A 26,697-nucleotide genomic window follows, 5' to 3' on the forward strand; every position below is an offset into this window, starting at 1 on the left:
TGTCACTGTGGTGGTGGGCTTTAAGACCCTCATCCTAGCTGCCTGGAAACCAGTATTCTGCTAGCAGCCTTCAGATGAAGATGGAGAACTCTCATCTCTGCATGCACCAAGTCTGCCTGGATAGTCCCATGCTCCTGCCCTGTAAGCCAGCCCCAATTAAATATTGTCATTATAAGATTTGCCTTGGTCATGGTGTCTATTCACAGCAGTAAAACCCTAACTAAGACAGGTGGGGAATGATGGGAACCACTAGAAAGTCCCAGACACCAGGGATGTGAGAAGCTCCCAGGACCCAGTGGGGATGACATTAGCTGAAGTACCCAACACCGGGGAGATAGAACCTGAAGAGACCACCTCCAGTAGATAGACATGGCCCCCAGTGGAGGAATGAGGTCACCCACTTGTCTCAAAATTTTTAACCCAGAATTGTTCCTATCTAAATGAAACTCAGGGACAAAAAATGGAGCAGAGACTGAAGGAAAGGCCATCCAGAGACTGCCACACCTTGCCATCCATCCCATCCACAGATACCAAACCCTGACACAATTGCTGATGCCAAGAAGTGCTTGAAAACAGGAGCATGGTATGACTGTCCTCTGAGAGGTTCTCCCAGCACTTGACTAAGACAGATGCAATACTCACAGCCAACCATTGGACTGAGCCTGGGGACCCCAATAGAAGAGTTAGGGGAAAGACTGAAGGAGCTGAAGGGGATTGCAACCTCACAGGAAGAACAATATCAATTAACTGCACCCCATGGAGCTCCCAGGAACTAAATCACCAACCAAAGAGTATACGTGACTGGGTCCATGGCTCCTGCTACATATATAGCAGAGGACTGCCTTATCTGGCACCAATGAGAGGAGAGGGGCTTGGTCATGTGGAGGCTTGTTGCCCCATTGAAATTCTAGAAGGATTAGGTGGGAGTGGGTGGGTGGGAGAGCACACTCTTGAGGAAAAGGGAAAGGGGGGATGAAGAGGAGGGTTTTTGGAGAAGAACAACATTTGAAATGTAAATAAGTAAAATAATAATAATAAAAAGAGCACATGTTCTTTCAGAGAACCAGAGTCCAGCTTGATGAACTCATGAGTTTACTAGGCCACCTTAGAGATATATTAGTGAGTCTCAAAACAGTGACATCACAGAACAGTCCCACCCAGCCTAGGTGATGAGTTCTAAAAACTGTGTAGATGAAATCTTCCTTTTAATGTTTCACTCCTGAGGACAGTAGCATCCCCAAACCACATGCAGTTGGGCAGAACCAGGTGCACCTGGTGATGGGGTGTGGTTTTGAGCTCAGCTGAGAGCCAGCCACCTCCCACTCCTCCTTCCATGAGAGAAGCACAAATTACCCCTACTGGGTTTTTTTTTTAAAGGACAAAGCTGGAAAGAGGTAGGGCGGTTGAAGGATGGATCTTGGAGGAGTTAAGGGGAAGAATAGGAGGGTTGAATAAGATCAAAATACAGTGTATACATACCTGAGATTCTCCCAGAATAAAATATTATAGTAAAAATAATTTTTCAAGAAAAAATAACTATTTATGATCATTAGGCTTAAAAATATGCACATTAATCCTTCAGTAATTAGACACGGCACTAATGGGAAATTTTTATTCTTTAATCAGATTTTATACAATTAAAAGCAGGGACAGCTCCTTTTTAAAAATGAGAATATATGAAGGTCGCATTTTACTTTATTTAAAATTGAAAATTGTATCTTTTTAAAAAGGAGATAAGAAATCACCAGACCATCTACATTCTGGAGAAATGGAAAACCGAGAAGTTTTGATCCATGAAGCTAGGTACTTCAGCAGCCTCAGACCTGCTCGTTTCAGAGGCCCAAGGCTCCGTGGAGACATGGTGATCTTCGCTTGATGTTGAAAGGCTGAAGAAATAAAATATGATGTCATCAGAGGACACTGATGACAACTATAAATATGTGCTCAGGAAGAAGGCTATCCAGGTGACACTGCTTCTTTGGACCACCAATTGTAGGTCTCAATATAGGTACCACACACTTTGAGGTCGAGCCCTACCCCACTCAGTTAATCTTCTCTGGAAACACCCTTACAGACACACCCATAGTTATGTCTCCCAGAATCTAGTCTTCAAGTAAGACCAACTATCACAGTACCCAAGAGGGACATCACTAAGCCCTATGGGATCTCTACTGTCTACCAACAGACTAACAAGACCACTATCATCATTAGCAATTTAAACAAACACAGGAAGGCCTGATCTAGGAGCTATTTAAGACAAATGTGTCTTTAGTCCACCAGGACATGTCCTTGACTTTTTCCTTGGCATATTTTAAGCAATGCCTAACAAAGATGTAAAATATAGTTTGGCATCTTCTTACTTTGGTTGCACCATCGGAACAGTTTGCTCATCTCTTCTTGCCCTCATATCTTCTGTCCATCCAGGAGGATCACCAGTGAAATCTCCTCTACTTTCTGCTTCACAGAAATGAGGACTCTGACTAAAATAGAGGAAGAAAAGAAGAGAAATATCACAGGGGGCTGAAGATCTATTCCGACCTTAGAGTTGAGAAAGCTCCACTCAAGGCTAAATTTCAGTGACTAATAGGCAAAGTGATTTCCACTTATTTTTTCAAACCATTACAAAACAATGATCGTTGACCGTGGGTTCATCCTCTGATTCCATCATTGACCAATCAATGACCTTGGGCAACAAATTCAAGTCCACTGTGCCTGTTTCCTCACCTGAGAATTGATGTCATTGCATCTACTTCATGAAGTTGCCATAAGTAACAAACTATCTAAGTGAGGCACTTACTTTAAAATCCTAGCTGCAGTGGGTAGACAAATCACAACTGATTGGGTACAGAAATCAAGCATCAGTAATCAGCCACAAATAAGTCATTTATATTATCATCATATGCACATATGTATAACACACATACACACCCAAACACACACACACACACACACACACACACACTATAAAGGAAGAGGTTATGGAAAGATGGTAAGCGCTGAAGGTCAGGGAGGACCAGAAAGAGTGTCTCTGAAAATGGCAGGACCTCTGCACCCATGAGCTCATAGTACCTGTGGTTCCCTTCATAAGACCTACATAAGATCAATCCATGTCATACAATATCATGGAGTGGCAAGAAGTTTGTGAGCCCTCAGACCTAAATGAGGAGTTATGAATAAAGACATCTCAGGGAGGGGGAGTCAGTTGGTTTATTTTGTTTTTTGGTTTTTTTGTTTTGTTTTGTTTTTAATTTGGTGCCTGGTAGGTCAATCACACTTTCATGGGTGACCCCACACCCAACACAAATTAGAAGAGAACAATATTTTTTCAAGTAGAAATACTATTATATTTGATTCTTTTTTTATTGGATCCACATTTCAAATGTTATTGCCTTTCCTGGTTTCCCCTCCAGAAATCCTCCTACCCCTGCTTCTATGCGGGTGCTCCCCAACCCACCCACCTACATTCTCCTCCCCACCTTGGTATTCCCCTTCATTGAAGATGTGGAGAAAGAGGAACACTCCTCCATTTTTGGAGGGATTGCAAGCTGATACAACCACTCTGGAAATCAGTCTGGTGGTTCCTCAGAAAATTGGACATAGTACTACCTGAGGGTCCATCTATACCACTCCTGGGAATATATCCAAAAGAAGCTCCAACATATAACAAAATCACAATATTTTTTAAGTCCAAAAGAGAACACAGGCTCCCCTGAAGACAGCATCCTGAGCCTTCCCAGAAGAACAGTTGGTGGGAGCCCAGTGAACTCAGGATCCATCATCTCCCAAAAACCCTGCCCACTGAATACCACTTCCCTTTCGCCTAATGCTTTCTGCTGGGGCAGACTGCTAGCTAGTCTGCTCCCCTGAAGATACCATATCCTGAGCCATTCCAGAAGATCCACTGCACTCAGAGCAGTTGGTAAGGACCATCCCCACCCTGCCCCCAGAAAACATCTTCACACAGGACAACAGCTTGACTGCTTCTCTGAAGACTCAACAGGCTGAAGGCCTCCCAGGAGATCTACTGCAGCCAAAGTAACAGATCAGCAGCTTCTCTGTCCCTCTGAAGAGCACCCTGTGGGAAAGCCCCACAGGTGGCTACAGCCAGGACCACAGGCCTACCAGGAGAACTGAAGCAACCCAATGACAAAAGAGACAGATTCCAGATAGATTTACTCAGACCAGCAAACATGAGGAATAGCCAGATGTTGAGAGGCAAGTGCAAGACCACAAGCAACAGAAGCCAATATACATGGATATCATCAGAACCCAGTCCTCCCACCACAGCAAGCCCTGAATATACCAACACACCTGAAAATAGGAAAGCTGACCTAAAATCCAATCTCATGAAGATAATAGAGTCCTTTAAGGAATATATATATATATATATATCAATCACTGAAAGAAATAAAGGAAAACACAGGTAAGCAGGTAGAAGCCCTTAAAGAGAAAACAAATAAATCCCTTAAAGAAATATGGGAAAACACAAACAAACAGGTGAAGGAATTGAATAAAGTGGTCCAAAACTTAAAGGTAGAAGTAGAAACAATAAAGAAAAGACAAAGGGAGGCAGACCTGGAAATGGAAAACCTAGGAAAGAAGTCGGGAATTACAGATGTAAGTATCACCAACAGAATACAAGAGATAGAAGAGAGAATCTCAGGTATAGAAGATACCATGAAAGAGATTGACACGAGACAACCGGCCACCTTCGGGGCCAGAGGACAGGTGTCTGCCCGGCCCGGGAGGCTTCTGCCTCAGGTTCCTCGGGAGCCATCTCAGTTCCAGGACTCCGCTGCGGGCAGTCTGCAGGTGAGAGTGTTGACTACAGAGGCTAGCAGCTTCTGGGACAGGCGAGAGCCACAGAGCTCCTGAGGCAGCGCCATTGTCGGCTCCAGACAGCCTGCCACCTTCCTGGCCAAAGGACAGGTATCCACCCAGCCTGGGAGGCCTTTGCCTCAGAATCCGCGGGAGCCATCTTGGGTTTCAGGACTCCGTGGAAAGTAGTCTACACAGGTAAGAGTGTGGACTACTGAAACAAGGGCTTCTGTGACAGGCCAAAGCAACACAGCTTCTCGGAAAGATCCTGTTTTGGGCCTTCATTTTCGGCCAGGAGGAGGTCCAAATGCCAGATAACTGTGCACCTTCCCTGAAAGAGGAGAGCTTGCCTGCAGGGACTACTCTGACCACTGAAACGCAGAGGAGAGAGCTAATCTCCCAGGTCTGCTGATAGAGGGTAACAAAATCACCAGAGGAACAATCTCTAAACAGAGACAACTATAACAACTAATGCCAGAGATTACCAGATGGCGAAAGGTAAACGTAAGAATCGCACTAACAGAAACTAGGACTACTCACCATCATCAGAACCCAGCACTCCCACTTCGCCCAGTCCAGGGCACCTCAACACACCCGAAAAGCTAGACCTGGATTTAAAAGCATATCTCATGATGATGGTAGAGGACATCAAGAAGGACTTTAATAACTCACTTAAAGAAATACAGGAGAACACTGCTAAAGAGTTACAAGTCCTTAAAGGAAAACAGGAAAACACAACCAAACAGGTAGAAGTCCTTATAGAAAAACAGGAAAACACATCCAAACAGGTGATGGAAATGAACAAAACCATACTAGACCTAAAAAGGGAAGTAGACACAATAAAGAAAACCCAAAGTGAGGCAACGCTGGAGATAGAAACCCTAGGAAAGAAATCTGAAACCATAGATGCGTGCATAAGCAACAGAATACAAGAGATGGAAGAGAGAATCTCAGGTGCAGAAGATTCCATAGAGAAGATTGGCACAACAATCAAAGAAAATGAAAAAAGATCCTAACTCAAAACATGCAGGAAATCCAGGACACAATGAGAAGACCAAACCTATGGATAATAGGAGTGGATGAGAATGAAGATTTTCAACTCAAAGGACCAGCAAATATCTTCAACAAAATTATAGAAGAAAACTTCCCAAATCTAAAGAAAGAGATGCCCATGAACATACAAAAAGCCTACAGAACCCCAAATAGACTGGACCAGAAAAGAAATTCCTCCCGACACATAATAATAATCAGAACAACAACTGCACTAAATAAAGATAGAATACTAAAAGCAGTAAGGGAAAAAGGTCAAGTAACATAAAGGTAACCCTATCAGAATTACACCAGATTTTTCACCAGAGACTATGAAAGCCAGAAGAGCCTGGACAGATGTTATAAAGACACTAAGAGAACACAAATTCCAGCCCAGGCTACTATACCCAGGCAAACTCTCAATTACCATAGATGGAGAAACCAAAATATTCCACGACAAAACCAAATTCACACATTATCTTTCCACAAATCCAGCCCTTCAAAGGATAATAACAGAAAAAAAAAAAAAAAAACAGTACAAGGACAAAAACCACGCCCTAGAAAAGCAAGAAGATAATCCTTCAACAAACCTAAAAGAAGACAGCCACAAGAACAGAATGCCAACTCTAACAACAAAAATAACAGGAAGCAACAGTTACTTTTCCTTAATATCTCTGAATATCAATGGACTCAACTCCCCAATAAAAAGATATAGACTAACAAACTGGCTACACAAACAAGACCCAACATTTTGCTGCCTACAGGAAACTCATCTCAGGGAAAAGACAGACACTACCTCAGAGTAAAAGGCTGGAAAACAATTTTCCAAGCAAATGGTGTGAAGAAACAAGCTGGAGTAGCCATTCTAATATCTAACAAAATCGACTTCCAACACAAAGTAATCAAAAAAGACAAGGAGGGGCACTTCATACTCATCAAAGGTAAAATCCTCCAAGAGGAACTATCAATTCTGAATATCTATGCTCCAAATACAAGGGCAGCCACATTCATTAAAGAAACTTTAGTAAAGCTCAAACCACACATTGCACCTCACACAATAATAGTGGGAGACTTCACCACACCACTTTCACCAATGGACAGATCATGGAAACAGAAACTAAACAGGGACACAGTAAAACTAACAAAAGTGATGAAACAAATAGACTTAACAGATATCTACAAAATATTTTATCCAAAAACAAAAGGATATACCTTCTTCTCAGCACCTCATGGTACCTTCTCCAAAATTGACCACATAATTGGTCACAAAACAAGCCTCAACATATACAAAAATATTGAAATTGTCCCATGCATCCTATCAGATCACCATGGACTAAGGCTGATCTTCAATAACAAAATAAATAATAGAAAGCCAACATTCACGTGGAAACTGAACAACACTCTTCTCAATGATAACTTGGTCAAGGAAGGAATAAAGAAAGAAATTAAGGACATTTTGGAGTTTAATGAAAATGAAGCCACAACATACCCAAACTTAAGGGACACAATGAAAGCATTTCTAAGAGGAAAACTCATAGCTCTGAGTGCCTCCAAAAAGAAACTAGAGAGAGCACACATTAGCAGCCTGACAACACACCTAAAAGGTCTAGAAGAAAAGGAAGCAAATTCACCCAAGAGGAGTAGAAGGCAGGAAATAATCAAACTCAGGGGTAAAATCAACCAAGTGGAAACAAGAAGAACTATTCAAAGAATCAACCAATCGAGGAGCTAGTTCTTTGAGAAAAACAAGATAGATAAACCCTTAGCCAGACTCACTAGAGGACACAGGGATTATTAACATCCTAATTAACAAAATCAGAAATGAAAAGGGAAACATAACAACAGATCCTGAAGAAATCCATAACACCATCAGATCCTTCTACCAAAGGCTATACTCAAAAAAACTGGAAAACCTGGATGAAATGGACAAGTTTCTAGACAGATACCAGGTACCAAAGTTAAATCAAGATCAGGTTAATAATCTAAATAGTCCTATATCCCCTAAAGAAATAGAAACAGTCATTAATAGTCTCCCAGCCAAAAAAAGCCCAGGACCAGATGGGTTTAGCACAGAGTTCTACCAGACCTTCAAAAAAGATCTAATCCCAGTTCTTCACAAACTATTCCACAAAAAAGAAACAGAAGGTACTCTACCCAACTCATTCTATGAAGCCACAATTACTCTGATACCTAAACCACAAAAAGACCCAACAAAGATAGAGAACTTCAGACCAATTTCCCTTATGAATATCGATGCGAAAATCCTCAATAAAGTTCTTGCTAACCGAATCCAAGAACATATCAAAACAATCATCCATCTTGACCAAGTAGGTTTCATCCCAGGGATGCAGGGATGGTTCAATATATGGAAATCCATCAATGTAATCCAATATATAAACAAACTCAAAGACAAAAACCACATGATCATCTCATTAGATGCAGAGAATGCATTTGACAAAATCCAACACCCATTCATGATAAAAGTCTTGGAAAGATGAGGAATTCAAGGCCCATACCTAAACATGATAAAAGCAATCTACAGCAAACAAGTAGCCAACATCAAAGTAAATGGTGAGAAACTGGAAGCAATCCCACTAAAATCAGGGACTAGACAAGACTGTCCACTCTCTCCCTACCTATTCAACGTTGTACTTGAAGTCCTAGCTAGAGAAATTCAACAACAAAAGAAGATCAGGGGGATATAAATTGGAAAGGAAGAAGTCAAAATATCACTTTTTGCAGATGATATGATAGTATATATAAGTGACCCTAAAAATTCCACCAGAGAACTCCTAAGCCTGATAAACAGCTTCAATGAAGTAGCTGTATATAAAATTAACTCAAACAAGTCAATGGCCTTCCTGTACACAAAGGATAAACAGACTGAGAAAGAAATTAGGGAAACACCACCCTTCTCAATAGTCACAAATAAAATAAAATACCTTGGTGTGACTCTAACTAAGGAAGTGAAAGATCTGTATGATAAAAACTTCAAGTCTCTGAAGAAAGAAATTAAAGAAGATCTCAGAAGATGGAAAGATCTCCCATGCTCATGGATTGGCAGGATCAATATAGTAAAAATGGCTATCTTGCCAAAAGCAATCTACAGATTCAATGCAATCCCCATCAAATTTCCAACTCAATTCTTCAACGAATTAGAAAGAGCAATCTGCAAATTCATCTGGAATAACAAAAAACCTAGGATAGCAAAAACTCTTCTCAAGGATAAAAGAACCTCTGGTGGAATCACCATGCCGGACCTAAAACTGTACTACAGAGCAATTGTGATCAAAACTGCATGGTACTGGTATAGTGACAGACAAGTAGACCAATGGAACAGAATTGAAGACCCAGAGATTAACCCACACACCTATGGTCACTTGATCGTTGAGAAGGGAGCGAAAACCATCCAGTGGAAAAAAGACAGCATTTTCAACAAATGGTGCTGGCACAACTGGTGGTTATCATGTAGAAGAATGAGAATTGATCCATTCCTATCTCCTTGTACTAAGGTCAAATCTAAGTGGATTAAGGAACTCCACATAAAACCAGAGACACTGAAACTTATAGAGGAGAAAGTAGGGAAAAGCCTCGAAGATATGGGTACCGTGGAAAAATTCCTGAATAGAACAGCAATGGCTTGTGCTGTAAGATCGAGAATCTTTAAATGGGACCTCATAAAATTGCAAAGCTTTTGCAAGGCAAAAGACACCGTCAATAAGACAAAACGTCCACCAACAGATTGAAAAAGGATCTTTACCTCTTCCAAATCAGATAGGGGACTAATATCCAATATATATAAAGAACTCAAGAAGGTGGGCTCCATAAAATCGAATAACCCCATTAAAAAATGGGGCTCAGAGCTGAACAAAGAATTCTCACCTGAGGAATACCGAATGGCAGAGAAGCACCTGAAAAAATGTTCAATATCCTTAATCATCAGGGAAATGAAAATCAAAACAACCCTGAGATTCCATCTCACACCAGTCAGAATGGCTAAGATCAAAAATTCAGGTGACTGCAGATGCTGGCAAGGATGTGGAGAAAGAGGAACACTCCTCCATTGTTGGTGGGATTACAAGCTTGTACAACCACTCTGGAAATCAGTCTGGAAGGTCCTTAGAAAATTGGACATAGTACTACCGGAGGATCCAGCAATACCTCTCCTGGGCATATATCCAGAAGATGTCCCAACAGGTAAGAAGGACACATGCTCCACTATGTTCATAGCAGCCTTATTTATAATAGCCAGAAGCTGGAAAGAACCCAGATGCCCCTCAACAGAGGAATGGATACAGAAAATGTGGTACATTTACACAATGGAGTACTACTCAGCTATTAAAAAGAATGAATTTATGAAATTCCTAGGCAAATGGATGGACCTGGAGGGCATCATCCTGAGTGAGGTAACCCAATCAGAAAAGAACTCACACAATACGTACTCACCAAAAAGTGGATATTAGCCCAGAAACTTAGAATACCTAAGATATAAGATACAATTTGCTAAACGCACGAAACTCAAGAAGAACGAAGATCAAACTGTGGACACTTTGCCCCTTCTTAGAATTGGGAACAAAACACCCATGGAAGGAGTTACAGAGACAAAGTTTGGAGCTGAGACGAAAGGATGGACCATCTAGTGATTGTCATATCCAGGGATTTATCCCATAATCAGCTTCCAAACGCTGACACCATTGCATACACTAGCAAGATTTTGCTGTAAGGACCCAAATATAGCTGTCTCTTGTGAGACTATGCCGGGGCCTAGCAAACACAAAAGTCAGCTATTGGATGGGTCACACGGTCCCCAATGGAGGAGCTAGAGAAAGTACCCAAGGAGCTAAAGAGAACTGCAACCCTATATGTGGAACAACAATATGAACTAACCAGTACCCCAGAGCTCTTGTCTCTAGCTGCATATGTATCAAAAGATGGCCTAGACAGCCATCACTGGAAAGAGAGGCCCTTTGGACTTGCAAACTTTATATGCCCCAGTACAGGGGAATGCCAGGGCCAAAAAGGGGGAGTGGGTGGGTAGAGGAGTGGGGGTGGGTGGGTATGGGGGACTTTTGGGATAGCATTGGAAATGTAAACGAGAAAAATACCTAATTAAAAAAAAGAAAAAAAAGAAAATTAACAAAAAAAAAGAAGAGATTGACACAACGTTCAAGGAAAATTCAAAATGTAAAATAAACTTCTAACCCAAAGCATCCAGGAAAATTCAGGACAATGAAGAGACCAAATCTAGGAAGTATCAGAATAGAGTGACAGTGCCCAGCTCAAAGGACCTGAAAATGTCCTCAACAAAACCACAGAAGAAAACCTCCCCAACCTAAAGAAATAGATGGCCATAAATGTTCAAGAAGCCTATAGAACAGCAAATAAATGGGGCCAGAAAAGAAAATTTTCTTGTAACATAATAATCAAAATGCTAAACACACAAAGCAAGGAAAGAATATTAAAAGCTGCAAGGGAAAGGGGCCAAGTAACATACAAAGGCAGACCTATCAGAATTACACCATACTTCTCAACAGAGACTATGAAAGCCAGAAGAGCTTGGTCAGAGGTCATGCAGACTGTAAGAGAACACAAATGCCAGCCCAGACTACAATACCCAGCAAAACTCTCAATCAACATAGATGGAGAAAACAAAATATTCCAGGACAAAACCAAATTCAAACAAATCTATCTACCAATCTAGCTCTACAGAGGATCCTAGAAGGAAAACTCCAACACAAGGAAGGTACCTACACCAAAGACAAGACAAGATAGTAAGCATCTTACAACAAAGCCAAACAGAAAGAACCACAAGCACATAAATCCACCTACAAAAACAAACATATCAGAAACCAAGTCATCTGTTTTTAATATCTCTCAATATTAATAGACTCAACTCACCTATAAAAAGACATAAGCTAACCGACTGAATACACAAACAAGATCCAGCATTTTGCTGCATATAAGAAACACACCTCAGCACCCAGAGCCAATCCTCTGCCACAGAGCTCTATACCCAAATAGTGCTGGGAGATAGATAGCCTCCCAGGAGTACAGACAAGCTTGTGAGTGGAGGCAAGACCACAACTGCTGTTCAGAGGATTCCAGTCGGAACTCTCAGGACACAGGAACCATGGAGCTTCCTGGGACAGGAACCTTTCAGTTTCCCTATATGCCCGGAGCTGGTCCTGTGCCACAGAGCTACATATACAAACACCACCAGGAGAGAGCTGGTCTCCAAGGAATGCCAACACACCTTCAAGCATAGGTAAGACCACCACTTCTCTTCAAATTCCTGGCCAAAGAGGGACCCTCCCAGAGCCATCAGGACACAAGAACAAAGGATAACCTGTGGATAGGATCCTTCTGGTTTCTGTCTGTGCCCCAGAGCTCATCCTGTACCACAGCTCTCCATACCTAAATTCCTCCCAGAGAGAACAGGTCTCCCAGGAGTACTGACACACAGGCTTGCGGGAGGCATAAGACACAGTCTGAGACAGCAAGACCAGGTAACACCACAGATAAGCAGATGGTGAAAGGCTAGGACAAGAACATAAGCAACAGAAACCAAGGCTACATGGTATCATCAGAACCCAGTGCTCCCATCACAGCAAGCCCTGGTTACCCCAACACACTAAAAAAGCAAGACTCTGATTTAAAATCACATCTCATGACAATGATAGAGGACTTTTAAAAAAGACATAAATAATTTCCATAAAGAAATACAAGCAAACAAAAGTAAACAAGTAGGAGCCCTTAAAGAGGAAACACAAAAATCCCTTAAAGAATTTTAGGAAAACACAACCAAACACGTCAAGGAATTGAACAAAACCAGGATCTAAAAATGGAAATAGAAACAATTTAAAAAAAAAAACCCACAGAGGGAGACGACATGGGAGATAGAAAACCTAGGGGGGGAAAAAAAGAAAACCTAAAAAAGAGATCAGGAGATCAGGAGTCATAGATGCAAGCATCACTAACAGAATACAAAAAATAGAAGAGAGAATCTCAGGTGCAGAAGATACCATAGAAAACATTGACACAAGAGGCAAAGGAAATGCAAAATGCAAAAAGATCCTAACCCAAAACATCCAGGGAATCCAGGACACAGTGAGAAGAAGACAAAGACCAAACCTAAGGATAATAGGTATAGAAGAGAATGAAGATTCCCAAATTCAGGAGCCATTAAATATCTTCAACAAAATTGTAGAAGAAAACTACCCTAACCTAAAGAAAAAGATGCACATAAACATACAAGAAGCCTACAGAACTGGAAATAGATTGGATCAGAAAAGGAATTCCTCCTGTCACATAATAATCAAAACACCAAACACACAAAACAAAGAAAGAATATTAAAAGCAGTAAAGGAAAAAGGTCAAGTAACATACATATAAAGTAATATATCAGAATCACACCAGACTTCTTACCAGAGACTATGAAAGCTAGAAGATCCTGAGCAGATCTCATACAGACCACTAAGGGAACACATATTCCAGCCCATACTACTTTACCCAACAAAACTCAATTACCACAGATAGAGAAAACAAGACATTCCATTACAAAACCAAATTAGCACAATATCATTCACAAATCCAGCCCTACAAAGGATAATAGATAGAAAATGCCAACACTACACCCTAGAAAAAGCAAGAAAGTAATCTTCTTTCCAAAAACCCAAAAGAACATAACCACACAAACATAAAAATAACATCGAAAATAACAGTAAGCAACAATCACTATTCTTTAATATCTCTTAACATAAATGGACTCAATTCCCCAATAAGAAGAAATAGACTAACAAACTAGATAAGTAAACAGGACCCAGCAATTTGCTGCATACAGGAAGTGCACCTCAGTGTGAAAGACAAACACTACCTCAGAGTAAAGACTGGAAATACAATTTTCCAAGGAAATGGTCCTAAGAAACAAGCTGGAGTGGCCATTTTGATATCTGATAAAAATCGACACTCAACCAATAGTCACCAAAAAAGATAAGGAAGGACACTTCTTACTCATCAAAGGAAAAAACCTACCAATAAGAACTCTCAATTCTGAACACCTATGCCCCAAATGCAAGGGCACCCACATTTATAAAAGAAACTTTACTAAAGCTTAAAGCACACATTGCATAGCACACAATAATAGTGGGAGTCTTCAACACCCCACTCTCATCAATGGACAGATCAGGGAAACAAAAACTAAACAGAGACACAGTGAATCTAACAGAAGTTATGGACCTAATGGATTTAACAGATATCAATAGAACATTCCATCCTAAATCAAGAGAATATACCTTCTTTTCAGCACCTCATGGTACCTTCTCCAGAATTGAGCACATGATTGGTAACAAAACAGACCTCAACATATATAAGAAGACTGAAATAATCCCATGCATCCTATGAATCACTACAGATTAAGGCTGGTATTCAATAGCAACAAAACAACAAAAACCCCACATAAGCATGGAAACTGAACAATGTTCTACTCAATGATAACTTGGTCAAGAAAGAAAAGAAAGAAAAGAAAAGAAAAGAAAAGAAAAGAAAAGAAAAGAAAAGAAAAGAAAAGAAAAGAAAAGAAAAGAAAAGAAGGAAGGAAGGAAAGAAGGAAAGAAAGAAAGAGAGAGAGAGAGAGAAAGAGAGAGAGAAACTAAAGACTCTTTAGAATGTAATGAAAATGAAGGTACAACATACCCAAAATAATGGAACACACTAAAAGCAGTCCTAAGAGAAAAACTCATAGCTCTGAGTGCCTCCAGAAAAGAAACTGGAGAGAGCATACACTAGCAGCTTAATAGTACATCTGGAAGATCTAGAAAAAAAAGAAGCAAATACACCCAAGAGGAATAGAAGGCAGGAAATAAACACAGGGCTGAAATCAACCAAGTAGAAACAAAAAGAACTATACAAAGAGTCAACAAAAACCAGGAGCTGGTTCTTTGAGAAAAATCGACAAAAATAGATAAACCCTTAGCCAGACTAACCAGAGGGCACAGAGGCAGTATCCAAATTAACAAAATCAGAAATGAAAAAGGAGATATAACAACAAAAACTGAGTAAATGCAAAAAAAAAAAAATCATCAGACCCTACTACAAAAGCCTATATTCAACACAACTGGAAAATCTGGATGAAATGGACAACTTTCTAGACAGATACCAAATACCAAAATTAAATCAGGATAAGATAAACTATATAAACACTCCCATAACTTCTCAACATAGAAGCTGTCATCAAAAGTCTCCCAACCAAAAAAAAAAAAAAAAAAAGCCCAGGACCAGATGGGTTTAGTGCAGAATTCGATCAAACCTTCAAAGAAGATCTAAAAACAATACTCTTCAAATTATTCCACAAAATAGAAACAAAAGAAACACTACCCAACTTGTTCTATACAGTCACAAGTACATTATAATTAAACCATACACTCAACAAAGAAAGAGAATTTCAGATTAATTTCCCTTATGAATATTGATGCAAAAATACTCAATAAAATTCTTGAAAACCAAATCCAAGAGCACATCAAAATTATCATTCACCACAATCAAGTCTCATCCCAGGGATGCAGGGATGGTTCAAAATACAGAAATCCATCACTGTAATCCACTATATAAACAAACTCAAAGGAAAAAGACACACGATCCACATTAGATGTTGAAAAGCATTTGACAAAATGCAACATCCCTTCATGTTAAAAGTCTTGGAAAAATCAGGAATTCAGGGCCCATATCTAAACATAGTAAAAGCAATATACAGCAAACCAGTAGCCAACTAAATGGAAAGAAACTTGAAGCAATCCCACTAAAATCAGGGACTAGACAAGGCTGCTGTCTCTCTCACCATCTATTCAATATAGTACTTGAAGTTCTAGCTAGAGCAATTAGACAACAAAAGGAGGCCAAAGGGATACAAATTAGAAAGGAAGAAGTCAAAATATCATTATTTGCAGATGATATGATAGTATACTTAGGTGACCCCAAAAAACTCTACCAGAGAACTCCTACAACTGATAAACTTCAGCAAAGTGGCTGGATATAAAATTAACTCAAACAAATGAGTAACCTTCCTATACTCAAAGAATAAACAGGCTGAGAAAGAAATTCGGGAAATTACATTCTTTAAAATAGTCACAAATAATATAAAATACCTTGGTGTGACTCTAACCAAGCAATTGAAAGATCTGTATGACAACAACTTCAAGTCTTAGAAGAAATAAATCAAAGAAGACCTCAGAAGATGGAAAGATCTCCCATGTTCAAGGATTGACAGGACTAATATAGTACAAATGGCCATCTTGCTGAAAGCAATCTACAGATTCAATACAATCCCCATCAAAATTCCAACTCAATTCTTCATAGAGTTACAAAGTGCAATTTGCAAATTCATCTGGAATATTCTCAACAATAAAAGAACTTCTGGGTAAATCACCACCCCTGACCTCAAGCTGTACTACAGAGCAATCATGATTTAAAAAAAAAAAAAAATACTGCATTCTATTGGTACAGTGACAGGCATGTAGATCAACAGAATAGAACCGAAGACTCAGAATAAACCCACATACCTATGGTCACTTGATCTTTGACAAAGAAGCTAAAACCATCCACTGGAAAAAAGACAGCATTTTCAACAAATGGTGCTGGTTCAACTGGAGGTCAACATGTAGAATAATGCAAATTGATCTATTCTTATTGCCCTGTCCAAGGGGATCACGGACCTCTACATAAAAACAGTTACACTGAATCTAATAGAAGAGAAAGTGGGGAAAAGTCTTGAACACATGGGCACAGTTTCAGAACAGAACACCCATGACTTATGCTCTAAGATCAAGAATTCACAAATGGGACCTCATAAAATTGCAAAGCTTCTGAAAGGCAATAGGACAAAACAGCAGCCAAAAGATTGATAAAATATCTTTACTAATCCTACATCCAATATATACAAAGAACTCAAGAAGTTAGGCTCCAGAGAACCAAATAACCCTATCAAAACTGGGGGAAAGAGAGAGCTAAAGAGAATTCTCAACTGAGGAAACTCGAAGGGCTCAGAAGCACCTAGAGAAATGTTCAACATCCTCATCAGGGAAATGCAAATCAAAACAACCCTGAGATTCCAGCTCCCACCAGTCAGAACGGCAAAGATGAAAAACTCAGGTGACAGCAGGTGCTGACAAGGATGTGGAGAAAGAGGAACACTCCTCCATTGGTGGTGGGATTGCAAGCTGGTATAACCACTCTGGAAATCAGTTTGGCAGTTCCTCAGAAAATTGAACATAGTACTACCTTAGGTCCCAGGTATACTACTCCAGGGCATGTACCCAGAAGATGTGCCACCATGTAATAAGGTCACATGTTCCACTATGTTCATTACAGCCATATTTGTGATAGCCAGAAGCTGGAAACAACCCAGACATCTCTCAACAGAGGAATGGATACAGAAAATGTTGTACATTTACACAATGGAATACTACTCAGCTATTAAAAAATAATGACTTCATGAAATTCTCAGGCAAATGGATAGAACTTGAGAATATCATCCTGAGTACGCTGACTCAGTCACAAAGGAACAAACATGGTATGTACTCACTAATAAGTGGATACTAGCCCAAAAGTTCAGAATACCCAAGATTCAATTCACAGACCATATGAAGCCTAACAAGAAGGAAGAACAAAATGTGAATGCTTCAGTGCTTTTTAGAAGGGCAAACAAAATGCTCACAGGAGGAAATATGGATACAAACTGTCGAGCAGAGACTGAAGGAAAGGCCATCCAGAAACTGCCCCACCTGGGGATCCATCCCATTTACAGCCACCAAACCCGAACGTTACTGTGGATGCCAGGAAGTGCTTGCTGATAGAAGCCTGATATGGCTGTCTCCCAAGAGGCTCTGCCAGAGCCTGACAAATACAGAGGAAGCTCACAGCCAATCATTGGACTGAGTTTGGGGGTCCTTGATGAAGGAATTGGAGAAGGGACTAAAGGAGCTGAGGGGGCTTGCAGTCCAATGGAGGGAGCAACAGAGTCAACAGGGCAGACCCCTCAGAGCTCCTGGGGACTGGACCACCAAGCAAAGAATGCACATGGAGTGACCAATGGTGCTGGCCACATACCTGGCAGAGGATGGCCTTGTTGGACATCAATGGGAAGAGAGGCCCTTGGTCCTAAGGGTGTTTGATTCCCCAGTGGAGGGGAATACCAGGGCAGAAGGATTAGAGTGGGTAGGTTGGGGGAACACCCTCAGAGTCTGGGTAAGGATGGGATAGGGGCTTTCCAAAGGGGAGACCTGGAAGGGGGACAACATTTGAAATGTAAATAAAGAAAATATCAGAGAGAGAGAGAGAGAGAGAGAGAGAGAGAGAGAGAGAGAGAGAGAGAGAGACCTCAATAACAAAGACAGACACTATCTCAGAGTAAAAGGATGGAAAAAGGTCTTCCAAGTAAATGGTACCAGGAAACAGCTGGAATTGGCATTCTAATATCCAATAAAACAGACTTTCAACCAAAAGTTATCAAGTATGATGAGGACAGACACTTCATGTTCATCAAAGGGAAAATCCACCAAGAGAAAGTCTCATTCTGAATGCCTATGCCTCAAACGCAAGGGCACCCACATTCATAAAAGAAGCTTACTAAAGCTCAAAACACACATTGAACCCCATGCAATAATAATGGGAGACTTCCAATACAGCAGTCTTACCAATGGACAGGTCATTGAAACAGAAACTAAAGAGAAACACAATAAAATTAATAGAGGTTATGAACCAAATGGATTTAACAGATATCTATAGAACATTTCACCCTGAAACAAAAGAATACACCTTCTTCTCAGCACCCCATAGTACCTTCTTCAAAATCGACCATTTAATTGGTCACAAAACAACCATCTACTGATACAAGAAGGTTGAAATAATACCATGCATCCTATCAGATCACTATGGCCAAAGGCAGTCTTCAATAATAGCAAAAACAAGAGAAAGCCCACATATACATGGAAACTGAACAACTCTCTACTCAATGATAACTTGGTCAGGGAAAAAAGAAGGAAGGAAATTAAAAACTTCCTGGAATTCAAGGAAAATATTGACATTGAAAAAATGTTCAACATCCTTAATCATCATGGGAATGCAAATCAAAACAACCCTAAGATTCCCCCTCACACCAGTCAGAAAGGCTAAGATCAAAAATTCAGGTGACAGCAGATGCTGGCGAGGATGTGGAGAAAGAGGAACACTCCTCCATTGTTGGTGGGATTGCAAGCTTGTACAACCACTCTGGAAATCAGTCTGGTGGTTCCTCAGAAAATTGGACATAGTACTACCGGAGGATCCAGCAATACCTCTTCTGGGCATATATCCAGAAGATGTTCCAACCGGTAAGAAGGACATATGCTCCACTATGTTCATAGCAGCCTTATTTATAATAGCCAGAAGCTGGAAAGAACCCAGATGCCCCTCAACAGAGGAATGGATACAGAAAATATGGTACATTTACACAATGGATTACTACTCAGCTATTAAAAAGAATGAATTTATGAAATTCCTAGGCAAATGGATGGACCTGGAGGGCATCATCCTGAGTGAGGTAACCCAATCACAAAGGAACTCACATAATATGTACTCACTGATAAGTGGATATTAGCCCAGAAACTTAGGATACCCAAGATATAAGATACAATTTGCTAAACACATGAAACTCAAGAAGAACGAAGACCAAAGTGTGGACACTTTGCCCCTTCTTAGAATTGGGAACAAAACATCCATGGAAGGAGTTACAGAGACAAAGTTTGGAGCTGAGACGAAAGGATGGACCATCTAGAGACTGCCATATCCAGGGATCCATCCCATAGTCAGCTTCCAAATGCTGACACCAGTACATACACTAGCAAGATTTTGCTGAAAGGACCCAGATATAGCTGTCTCTTGTGAGACTATGCCGGGGCCCAGCAAACACAGAAGTGGATGCTCACAGTCAGCTATTGGATGTATCACAGGGCCCCCAATGGAGGAGCTAGAGAAAGTACCCAAGGAGCTAAAGGGATCTGCAACCCTATAGGTGGATCAACATTATGAACTAACCAGTACCCTGGAGCTCTTGACTCTAGCTGCATATGTATCAAAAGATGGCCTAGTCGGCCTTCACTGGAAAGAGAGGCCCATTGGACTTGCAAACTTTATATGCCTCAGTACAGGGGAATGCCAGGGCCAAGAAGTGGGAGTGGGTGGGTAGGGTAGTGTGGGGGGGGGGAGGGTATGGGGACTTTCGGGATAGCATTGGAAACGTAAATGAGGAAAATACCTAATAAAAAATTATTTTTTTAAAAAAAGGTTAAGTAATTTAAAAATTCAAAATTAAAAAAAAAGACTGGCTCACATTCAGTTACAGTGAGGTCTTTTAACTTCAAAAAAACTAAACAAAACAAAAGGAAGACAAATGAATGGAGCAAGTCAGCCTGCAGCCTGGAAGAGCTTTAAAACTTTTAAGCTAGGCTAATTCCTCAATCACTATGCACTATTCAAGGCCTGAGAACTTGTCTAGACTGATTCAGATATTTTTTCTGTTTAATGTTGTAGATTCCTGAAGAACAGAATGTCATATGTCATAAATGCTTACATAGTCTAAAATTATTTGAGATTGATCATACCTATTCTCTCTGTAGTTGTAACATTTGTCCAGGGACCAAAAGATAAAATGTATCACAAAGGTAAAAAATGTATTTCTTTTGAAATCATGAGTTTGCCTCCTTTGTGTGCTGTGTATAAACAAGCATCCTGGTTGCTACTCAGAGATGCAAGACTCCCCCATCCAAGTCTCTACTCATTCATTCATTCCTGCCCTCTCAGCTGACCCTTGGCTCCTCTGCTGGAACCTGTGTCAGATACTAAATGGGGCTGATCCCCATCAGAAATTAAATATCTTTAAATGTTTTTCTTCAGATGACTTTGAACAGAGAAATCTAATAGCTTGCTCCCTAAAACCCTGCCAAGTTTATCATAACTTTACCAAGACCTGATTAAAGTTGCTAATGATCTACACCTTAGACTTTCTCACAGGGATCAACTAATAAGATACAAAAAGAAGCTTAGTCTCACCCTATGGGTATGATTTGAATCTGCCCTCCCTCCCTGTGGCTTCAGCACCATGCACCTGTGCTGCATTCTGGCCTTGATTTTTCTAATATAATTCTGTATCTTTCAGGATTTTTTTTTCCTCTCCATCCTGAGTAAATTTGAGTGTGGACTTACTTCTAGAGCATTTGAGTGTTTAGCTGGGTGAAACTGGTGAGGTTTTCATTCACTCTGACTAGTATTGGAAAAGTGGATTATCCTTCTCTTTCCCAGCATGCTAACACCCTAGGAGATAACTGTAATTTTAAAAACCCAGGGCCAAGGATAGAGAGATTTCTATTCCCATTAGGTTTTGGTTCCTCCTACCACCATACCCCTACACCCATGCCCATGCCCACCCTGGGTTGTGTGACTTAACATGTAGGGCTGGTGGCTCTTATCTAAAGGGTTGAGGGGAAGCCAGAGCCTTGGACAGGTGCATGGCATATTGCACTCACTTGTGCATAACACAGGACAAACTCATCTCAGCTTGTAGAGAAGCATTTTTTGAGATGTATGTAAGTTGCGTCTTCAGCAGAGTGACATCACAAAGAACCTACAGGAGTAAAGAAAATGTACATCTGTGTTTATCTCACAGATCTCAGGAGACTTCAAAGGATTTGAGTAGGAGCTTATAAGTACTTCAAGTTCCCAAATAGAAAAAGTCATTTTCCAACAATTACTCATGGAATGCAGAACTAATTTCTAAATAAAGAGAAGAGTTCAATATGGTACACTTCCTGGATGTAAAAGCCACATAATACTTGTTAATTGAAAGATCAGATATTCATTTCATATTTTAAAAAAAACAAAGAAAATATCCAATAAAAAAAAATGTGCTTACACCTCCTTTCCAGGGGCAGAGTAGAAGGTAAAGTGTTGCTTATTGCAGAGACTACCAGCTTTCAGAGAAGCCAAAATGCATTTGGAATCAATACTTCTGAAAATTTTACTTAAATGATTAACTCTGGGCATTTGCTTTGATACTGGGACTCATATAATCAGCTGTCCTTAACACCACAGGTTACTGGTGTGCTCCACCATGCCCAGTTTCTGTGCTATTAGGGACTAAAGGCAGAGCCTTGTGCATGCTAGATGAGCACTCTAGCAACTGAGATGCATGGATACAGCTCCAGACCCTGTGTCATTTCTTAAAAAATAAAATCAAATAAAAAAAGAACAACTGCCCTGGTGAAGTTCCAGTTCTAATCAGTTCTCTGACCAGAATGCTACACTCCCTGCAGGGTTGGCCACCAGCTGTGTTCATCACAGACTAGCTTCTCCTTCCCCCAATAGCCAGTCATTCTCCAAGGGCTTCATGAGCACTCTGTATCCTGCATGCTCAGCTCCATCTAAAACTTTCTTCTGCTTCACCGAATCTGTCATTCATCTCAACCTGCCGAAGTTGTACGATTCTCTTAATAAGCACTGTTACAGCACAGCCTCTCTGACTTTTATTTTCTTAATCAACTCAAAAATCCCAGTTAATGTTACATAGCAATATGCACAACTAACCTATCCATCCCCCAATAATGAACCCTGAAGACTTTTGTGATGTTTATCGAATATTACTCCCTTCCACATAAGGCTAGCCAAAGGTCATGGTCTGTAACTAGTTTGGGGAACTACTTTATGATATATAGAAAACTGGTCTCTACCCTCAGCTAGCAACTTAATATCATTTGTCCTGAATGTTAAAGACATTAATACAGCTGTGTGACAAATAGAAACTATAATTTCCATTTTGTGGATCCAAGGAAGGGACCATAGACACGAGTGTTCCTTCTTACTTTATTGGCAATGCCGCAGGAGTAAGTCCGGTAGATAAATTCATAGGTATCATTTGGCCAGGTAGTGGTCACAGGGCAGCCAATTCCTAAAAACACTTCATCGGGTTCCATAAAAATGTTGTGAAATATCGTAGGCCTGATCCTTAGATGGAACCAGTGGTCGGCACATTGCAGACTAATGGCTAAGAACGAGAAAGGAGAACATTTCTGTTACTAGGCTGCATGGGAATCATCACAGAACATTTGAGCAAGGCTAGTTAATATAAGAGTTCATCCCCTAACTCAATAAAACGTGTTAGAGAAGCAAGGCTGGAAAAGATGATCACCTGTGATAACGTCATGCCTAAGAAACTCACATACACTCCTACCTACCAAATATATATTTTTAGTAAGCCTGTCAGGGGGAGACAGCTATACACATTTAAAGTGTTTTAATTCTGTTCTCTTTAGTTAGTATTTTTCTTAGGACAAGTCTTACTATGTAGCCCTGGCTGGCCTTGAATTCAGAGATCCACCTACCTCTGCCTTCCAAGTGCTGAGATTAAAGGTGTGAGCTACCATGCACCAGTCTCAAAGTCAGCATTTTATACAGCTGGGGCATAAGGACACCTTTCCATTGTAGCATATGGGACGGACAGAACATGCTCTGCACTCCTGATCAATGCCTCCTCCTCTACTAGCCCTTGTTCTCACCTCTCTCCCCACAGCCCCATGATCCATAAATGCACCAAGGGTTGAAGCAGTGATAAGCACTCATCAAGAACACTGTAACCAACTTATTATTATTAAGCCACGCTTGTTCGATATCCCTGGAAGGCCTACTCTTTTTGTTTTGTTTTACTTTTTTAAGGAAATGGAGGAATGGATCTGGGGAAGAAGGGAGATGGGGGAGAAGGACTGGGAGAAATAGAGGGAAGGGGAAACTTTTTGGGATGTAATATAGGAGAGAATTCTTAAAAGTAAAAAAAAAAAAACCTACATATAAAAAGAAAAAAAAAAGAACACTACAACCAAACAATTGTGTGTGCATGAAATTTGAGAGAAGATAATATCACATTTCTCTTTTTAGCTGAGAATATCTGGAGAAAATATTCTACACACACACACACACATCAATAAATAGCATGCTAGAAGTCCTAACGATAAGAAGAAAAAAAAAAACAACTTGCAATGTATTCATTTCATGTATCACAAAATAGTAATTAAAATAAACCAAGCCAATGCTACAAATATCTTTAAATAATACTGAGCCAAGTAAAGCTGTAGAATGAACTATAAATAAAACTTCAGATGCCTGCAAACCATACTTCTGTTTCTCTGAGGCTGAAGTGAAATTATGAAATATGCAATGGAATGGCTGGTTAGTAATCTTCCATGTGAATAGAGAGAAGATGCTGAAATCAGAGCGACCAACCACAGGGACTCGCACTGTGACTCCCACTGCATCCTAAATAAATGTAAGCAAAGGAAGCAAGCCAGTGGGAATTTAATAAGTCCAGACAATGAGCTAGTGGAGAATAATACAATTCCTAGAGCTGTTGCCTTTAAACAGCTTCTAATAAAAAGAAATCGAATACATTGATCAATCCATTAAGAGTCTTGCAGCTTCCCTAGCATCAAGACTGGATTATCTTGTTGAAAGTAATTTGACAAAAATACAAAACTTTTTATTGTAATTCTAAACTTTCAAACTAAGAGTCTACACTCATATTTAGGTAACCAAGCATTCTAGTTTGCTCAAAGTAGACTTGTTGGCATTTAAGCTGAGGGAACTGGATCAGTTAGCCACCTTACTACAAGGAGCTGACCTTTCCTCTCTAGATACTGTGGCTCTATAACAGATAAGTCTGTTATAGGCCAATAACTGTTCCTGTCTGAAAGAATTAGAGGTATGGAAATGGAGAGGAGCCTGAGGCCCTCCAGAGTACTGGATTAAAGGTGTATACCAGCAAGCCCAGTAATTCCTGAGTTCTTAACAGCCAATAGATACCTCTGTACTGTCTAAACCACTCCACTTTCCTTAAAACGTACTCACTTCAAGTATTGAACCCCCAGAATGTGACATGGTCTGAAAAGGGTCAAAAGAAAAAGTGAGCTGGAGAAAGAAAGAAAGAAAAAAAAAAAAAACTCAAGTTAGGACAGTGTCTAGTCTCAGTAGAATTGTGGCATTCTAATATCATGCATCTGAAAGAGAGCAATCTATATGAAAAAGTCTAAATGCCACATCCCTCAGCACATGTTAAGAAATTACAATCCTCTAAGTCACGAGTGATACCTGTCCAATCATCAGCACAAGTCTTCATAAAGGAAAGAAGCAGGAGGAGTCCCAGCAGGCCCACGAAAGGCTTCATTGCTCAGGCTGAAGATCAAACCCCAGAGAGGAAATGAGAAACAGGAAAGAGTACGAGGCCTTCTTATGTGCTGGAGCAGATGACCTGCAGGTGGGAGTAACTAAGTAGCACCTCTGCCGCACACATGCCAGCAGTTCCTTGTCTAAAGTGTAACACGTATTTAGGCACTGGAGAGCTAGAGAGACATGATGTAAAAGCTGCCCCTGGATTGTTCTCAAAGCACACTTGAAACTCAAATCCAGCTCTCGACCCTGGCTGCAGAGAGATGAGACTTCTGCAGGTGATTCCAAAGGAACAAAAGCCTGACTTGCATTAGAATCTGTACCATTGTGTATAGAGTGGTTTTATACACTTTCTTAAAACTCCCTAACGTCCCAAAATATCTCCGTCTCCACATCTGAACACTGAAGGAGTAACTGTCTGTGAATATAATTAATTGTCCTGTGTAGCTGAGAATGCAAAGGCTCAACCCTATGAGGCCTCACATAACCATCCCACCAATCCACCTCTGAGCATAGCTTTCAATCAGACTCATCTGAAGAGTGTTCTTTTAAATACATCATGGCTGAATTACGTGCATTCTTTTTGTCTGACTGAACAAGACTAGAGTGGGGCAGGGAATTTACATTTCTCAGTTCCCAAGTTACACTGATAGTAATACTTTCAGAACCTCTGGGGCATGGGGACTTGCCTTCATTGTGCTATGCTGTTACTTGTTAGCAGGTTTTGTTTGCAAACTTTAAAAAAATACACATATCACCTGAGTACCTTGTTACAAAGCAGGTTCTAACTCAGAACTGGGGATGAGACCCAGAGATGCTGCAGTTGTAACAAACTCTCAGGTGATATCAGTGACTCTCCAGGACTACATTTCAAGTAGCAAGGCCTGAATATAATTTACACCACATCAAAATTCCTTTCTTTCCAATGAAAGGTAACACTTCTTCAAAATGAGAAGTTAAACTCTCACTATGAAAAACATCTTAAACCCATATTTGAGTGTTGGGAATGTAACTTCATGGTGAGAAACTTACCTACCTTGTGCGGGTCCAAAATTTTGATTCCCAGTACCCCAAAATATCAGACCCAAGTTTATCCTCCTTCTTCCTCTCCAGATTACCAGTTATCTTAGTTTAGAACAACATCCCACAATATTACAGCATTAAAGACAAAGCTACTGAAAGGTAAAATGATAGAGGGCTGTACCATCTCTTTACTGTATTGCCTGAAATGTATTATTGCACTAACAGTCTTTTCTAATAGAAAGCTGGGGTTGTAACTGAAATAGTAGACATCTTGCCTAGCACACACAAAGCCCTTGGTTTGATCCTTAGCACTTCAAAAATTAGATGCATGGGTCTATACAAGATGCTCTCTCAAAACAAAGCACACACACACACACACACCAAAATTAATTAATTAATATTAATTAGTAACAGTCTTACATAGTCACTATCTCCAGGGCTTAGTAAATCTGCTGCAAAAATAAGAGACAAAGATGTAGCAATAGAAAGAAATGTAACTATTTACCACTTAACAATTTCTTAAGGTTGGGGAGTTAGTTCAGTGGTAGAACACTTGCCTAGACATCTCAAGGTCCTGGGTTCGGATCCCCG

General features: G+C 40.3%; 1 protein-coding gene across 1 annotated transcript; it reads right to left on the reverse strand.

Moving 5' to 3' along the window:
* Window positions 1–1,523: 1,523 nt before the first annotated feature.
* Oosp1 (oocyte secreted protein 1) lies at window positions 1,524–25,115 on the reverse strand. Its single transcript, NM_133353.3, has 5 exons — window positions 25,006–25,115; window positions 22,731–22,912; window positions 21,399–21,496; window positions 2,361–2,480; window positions 1,524–1,886 (listed from the first exon to the last, which is right to left on the reverse strand). Exons 1-5 carry the CDS (start codon window positions 25,079–25,081, stop codon window positions 1,754–1,756), a joined length of 609 nt encoding a protein of 202 aa, NP_579931.1. The 5' UTR covers window positions 25,082–25,115; the 3' UTR covers window positions 1,524–1,753.
* Between the last annotated feature and the right edge of the window lie 1,582 nt (window positions 25,116–26,697).

This window comes from Mus musculus, chromosome 19 (genome assembly GCF_000001635.26).
Source record: "Mus musculus strain C57BL/6J chromosome 19, GRCm38.p6 C57BL/6J".
Taxonomy (NCBI): Eukaryota; Metazoa; Chordata; class Mammalia; order Rodentia; family Muridae; genus Mus; species Mus musculus.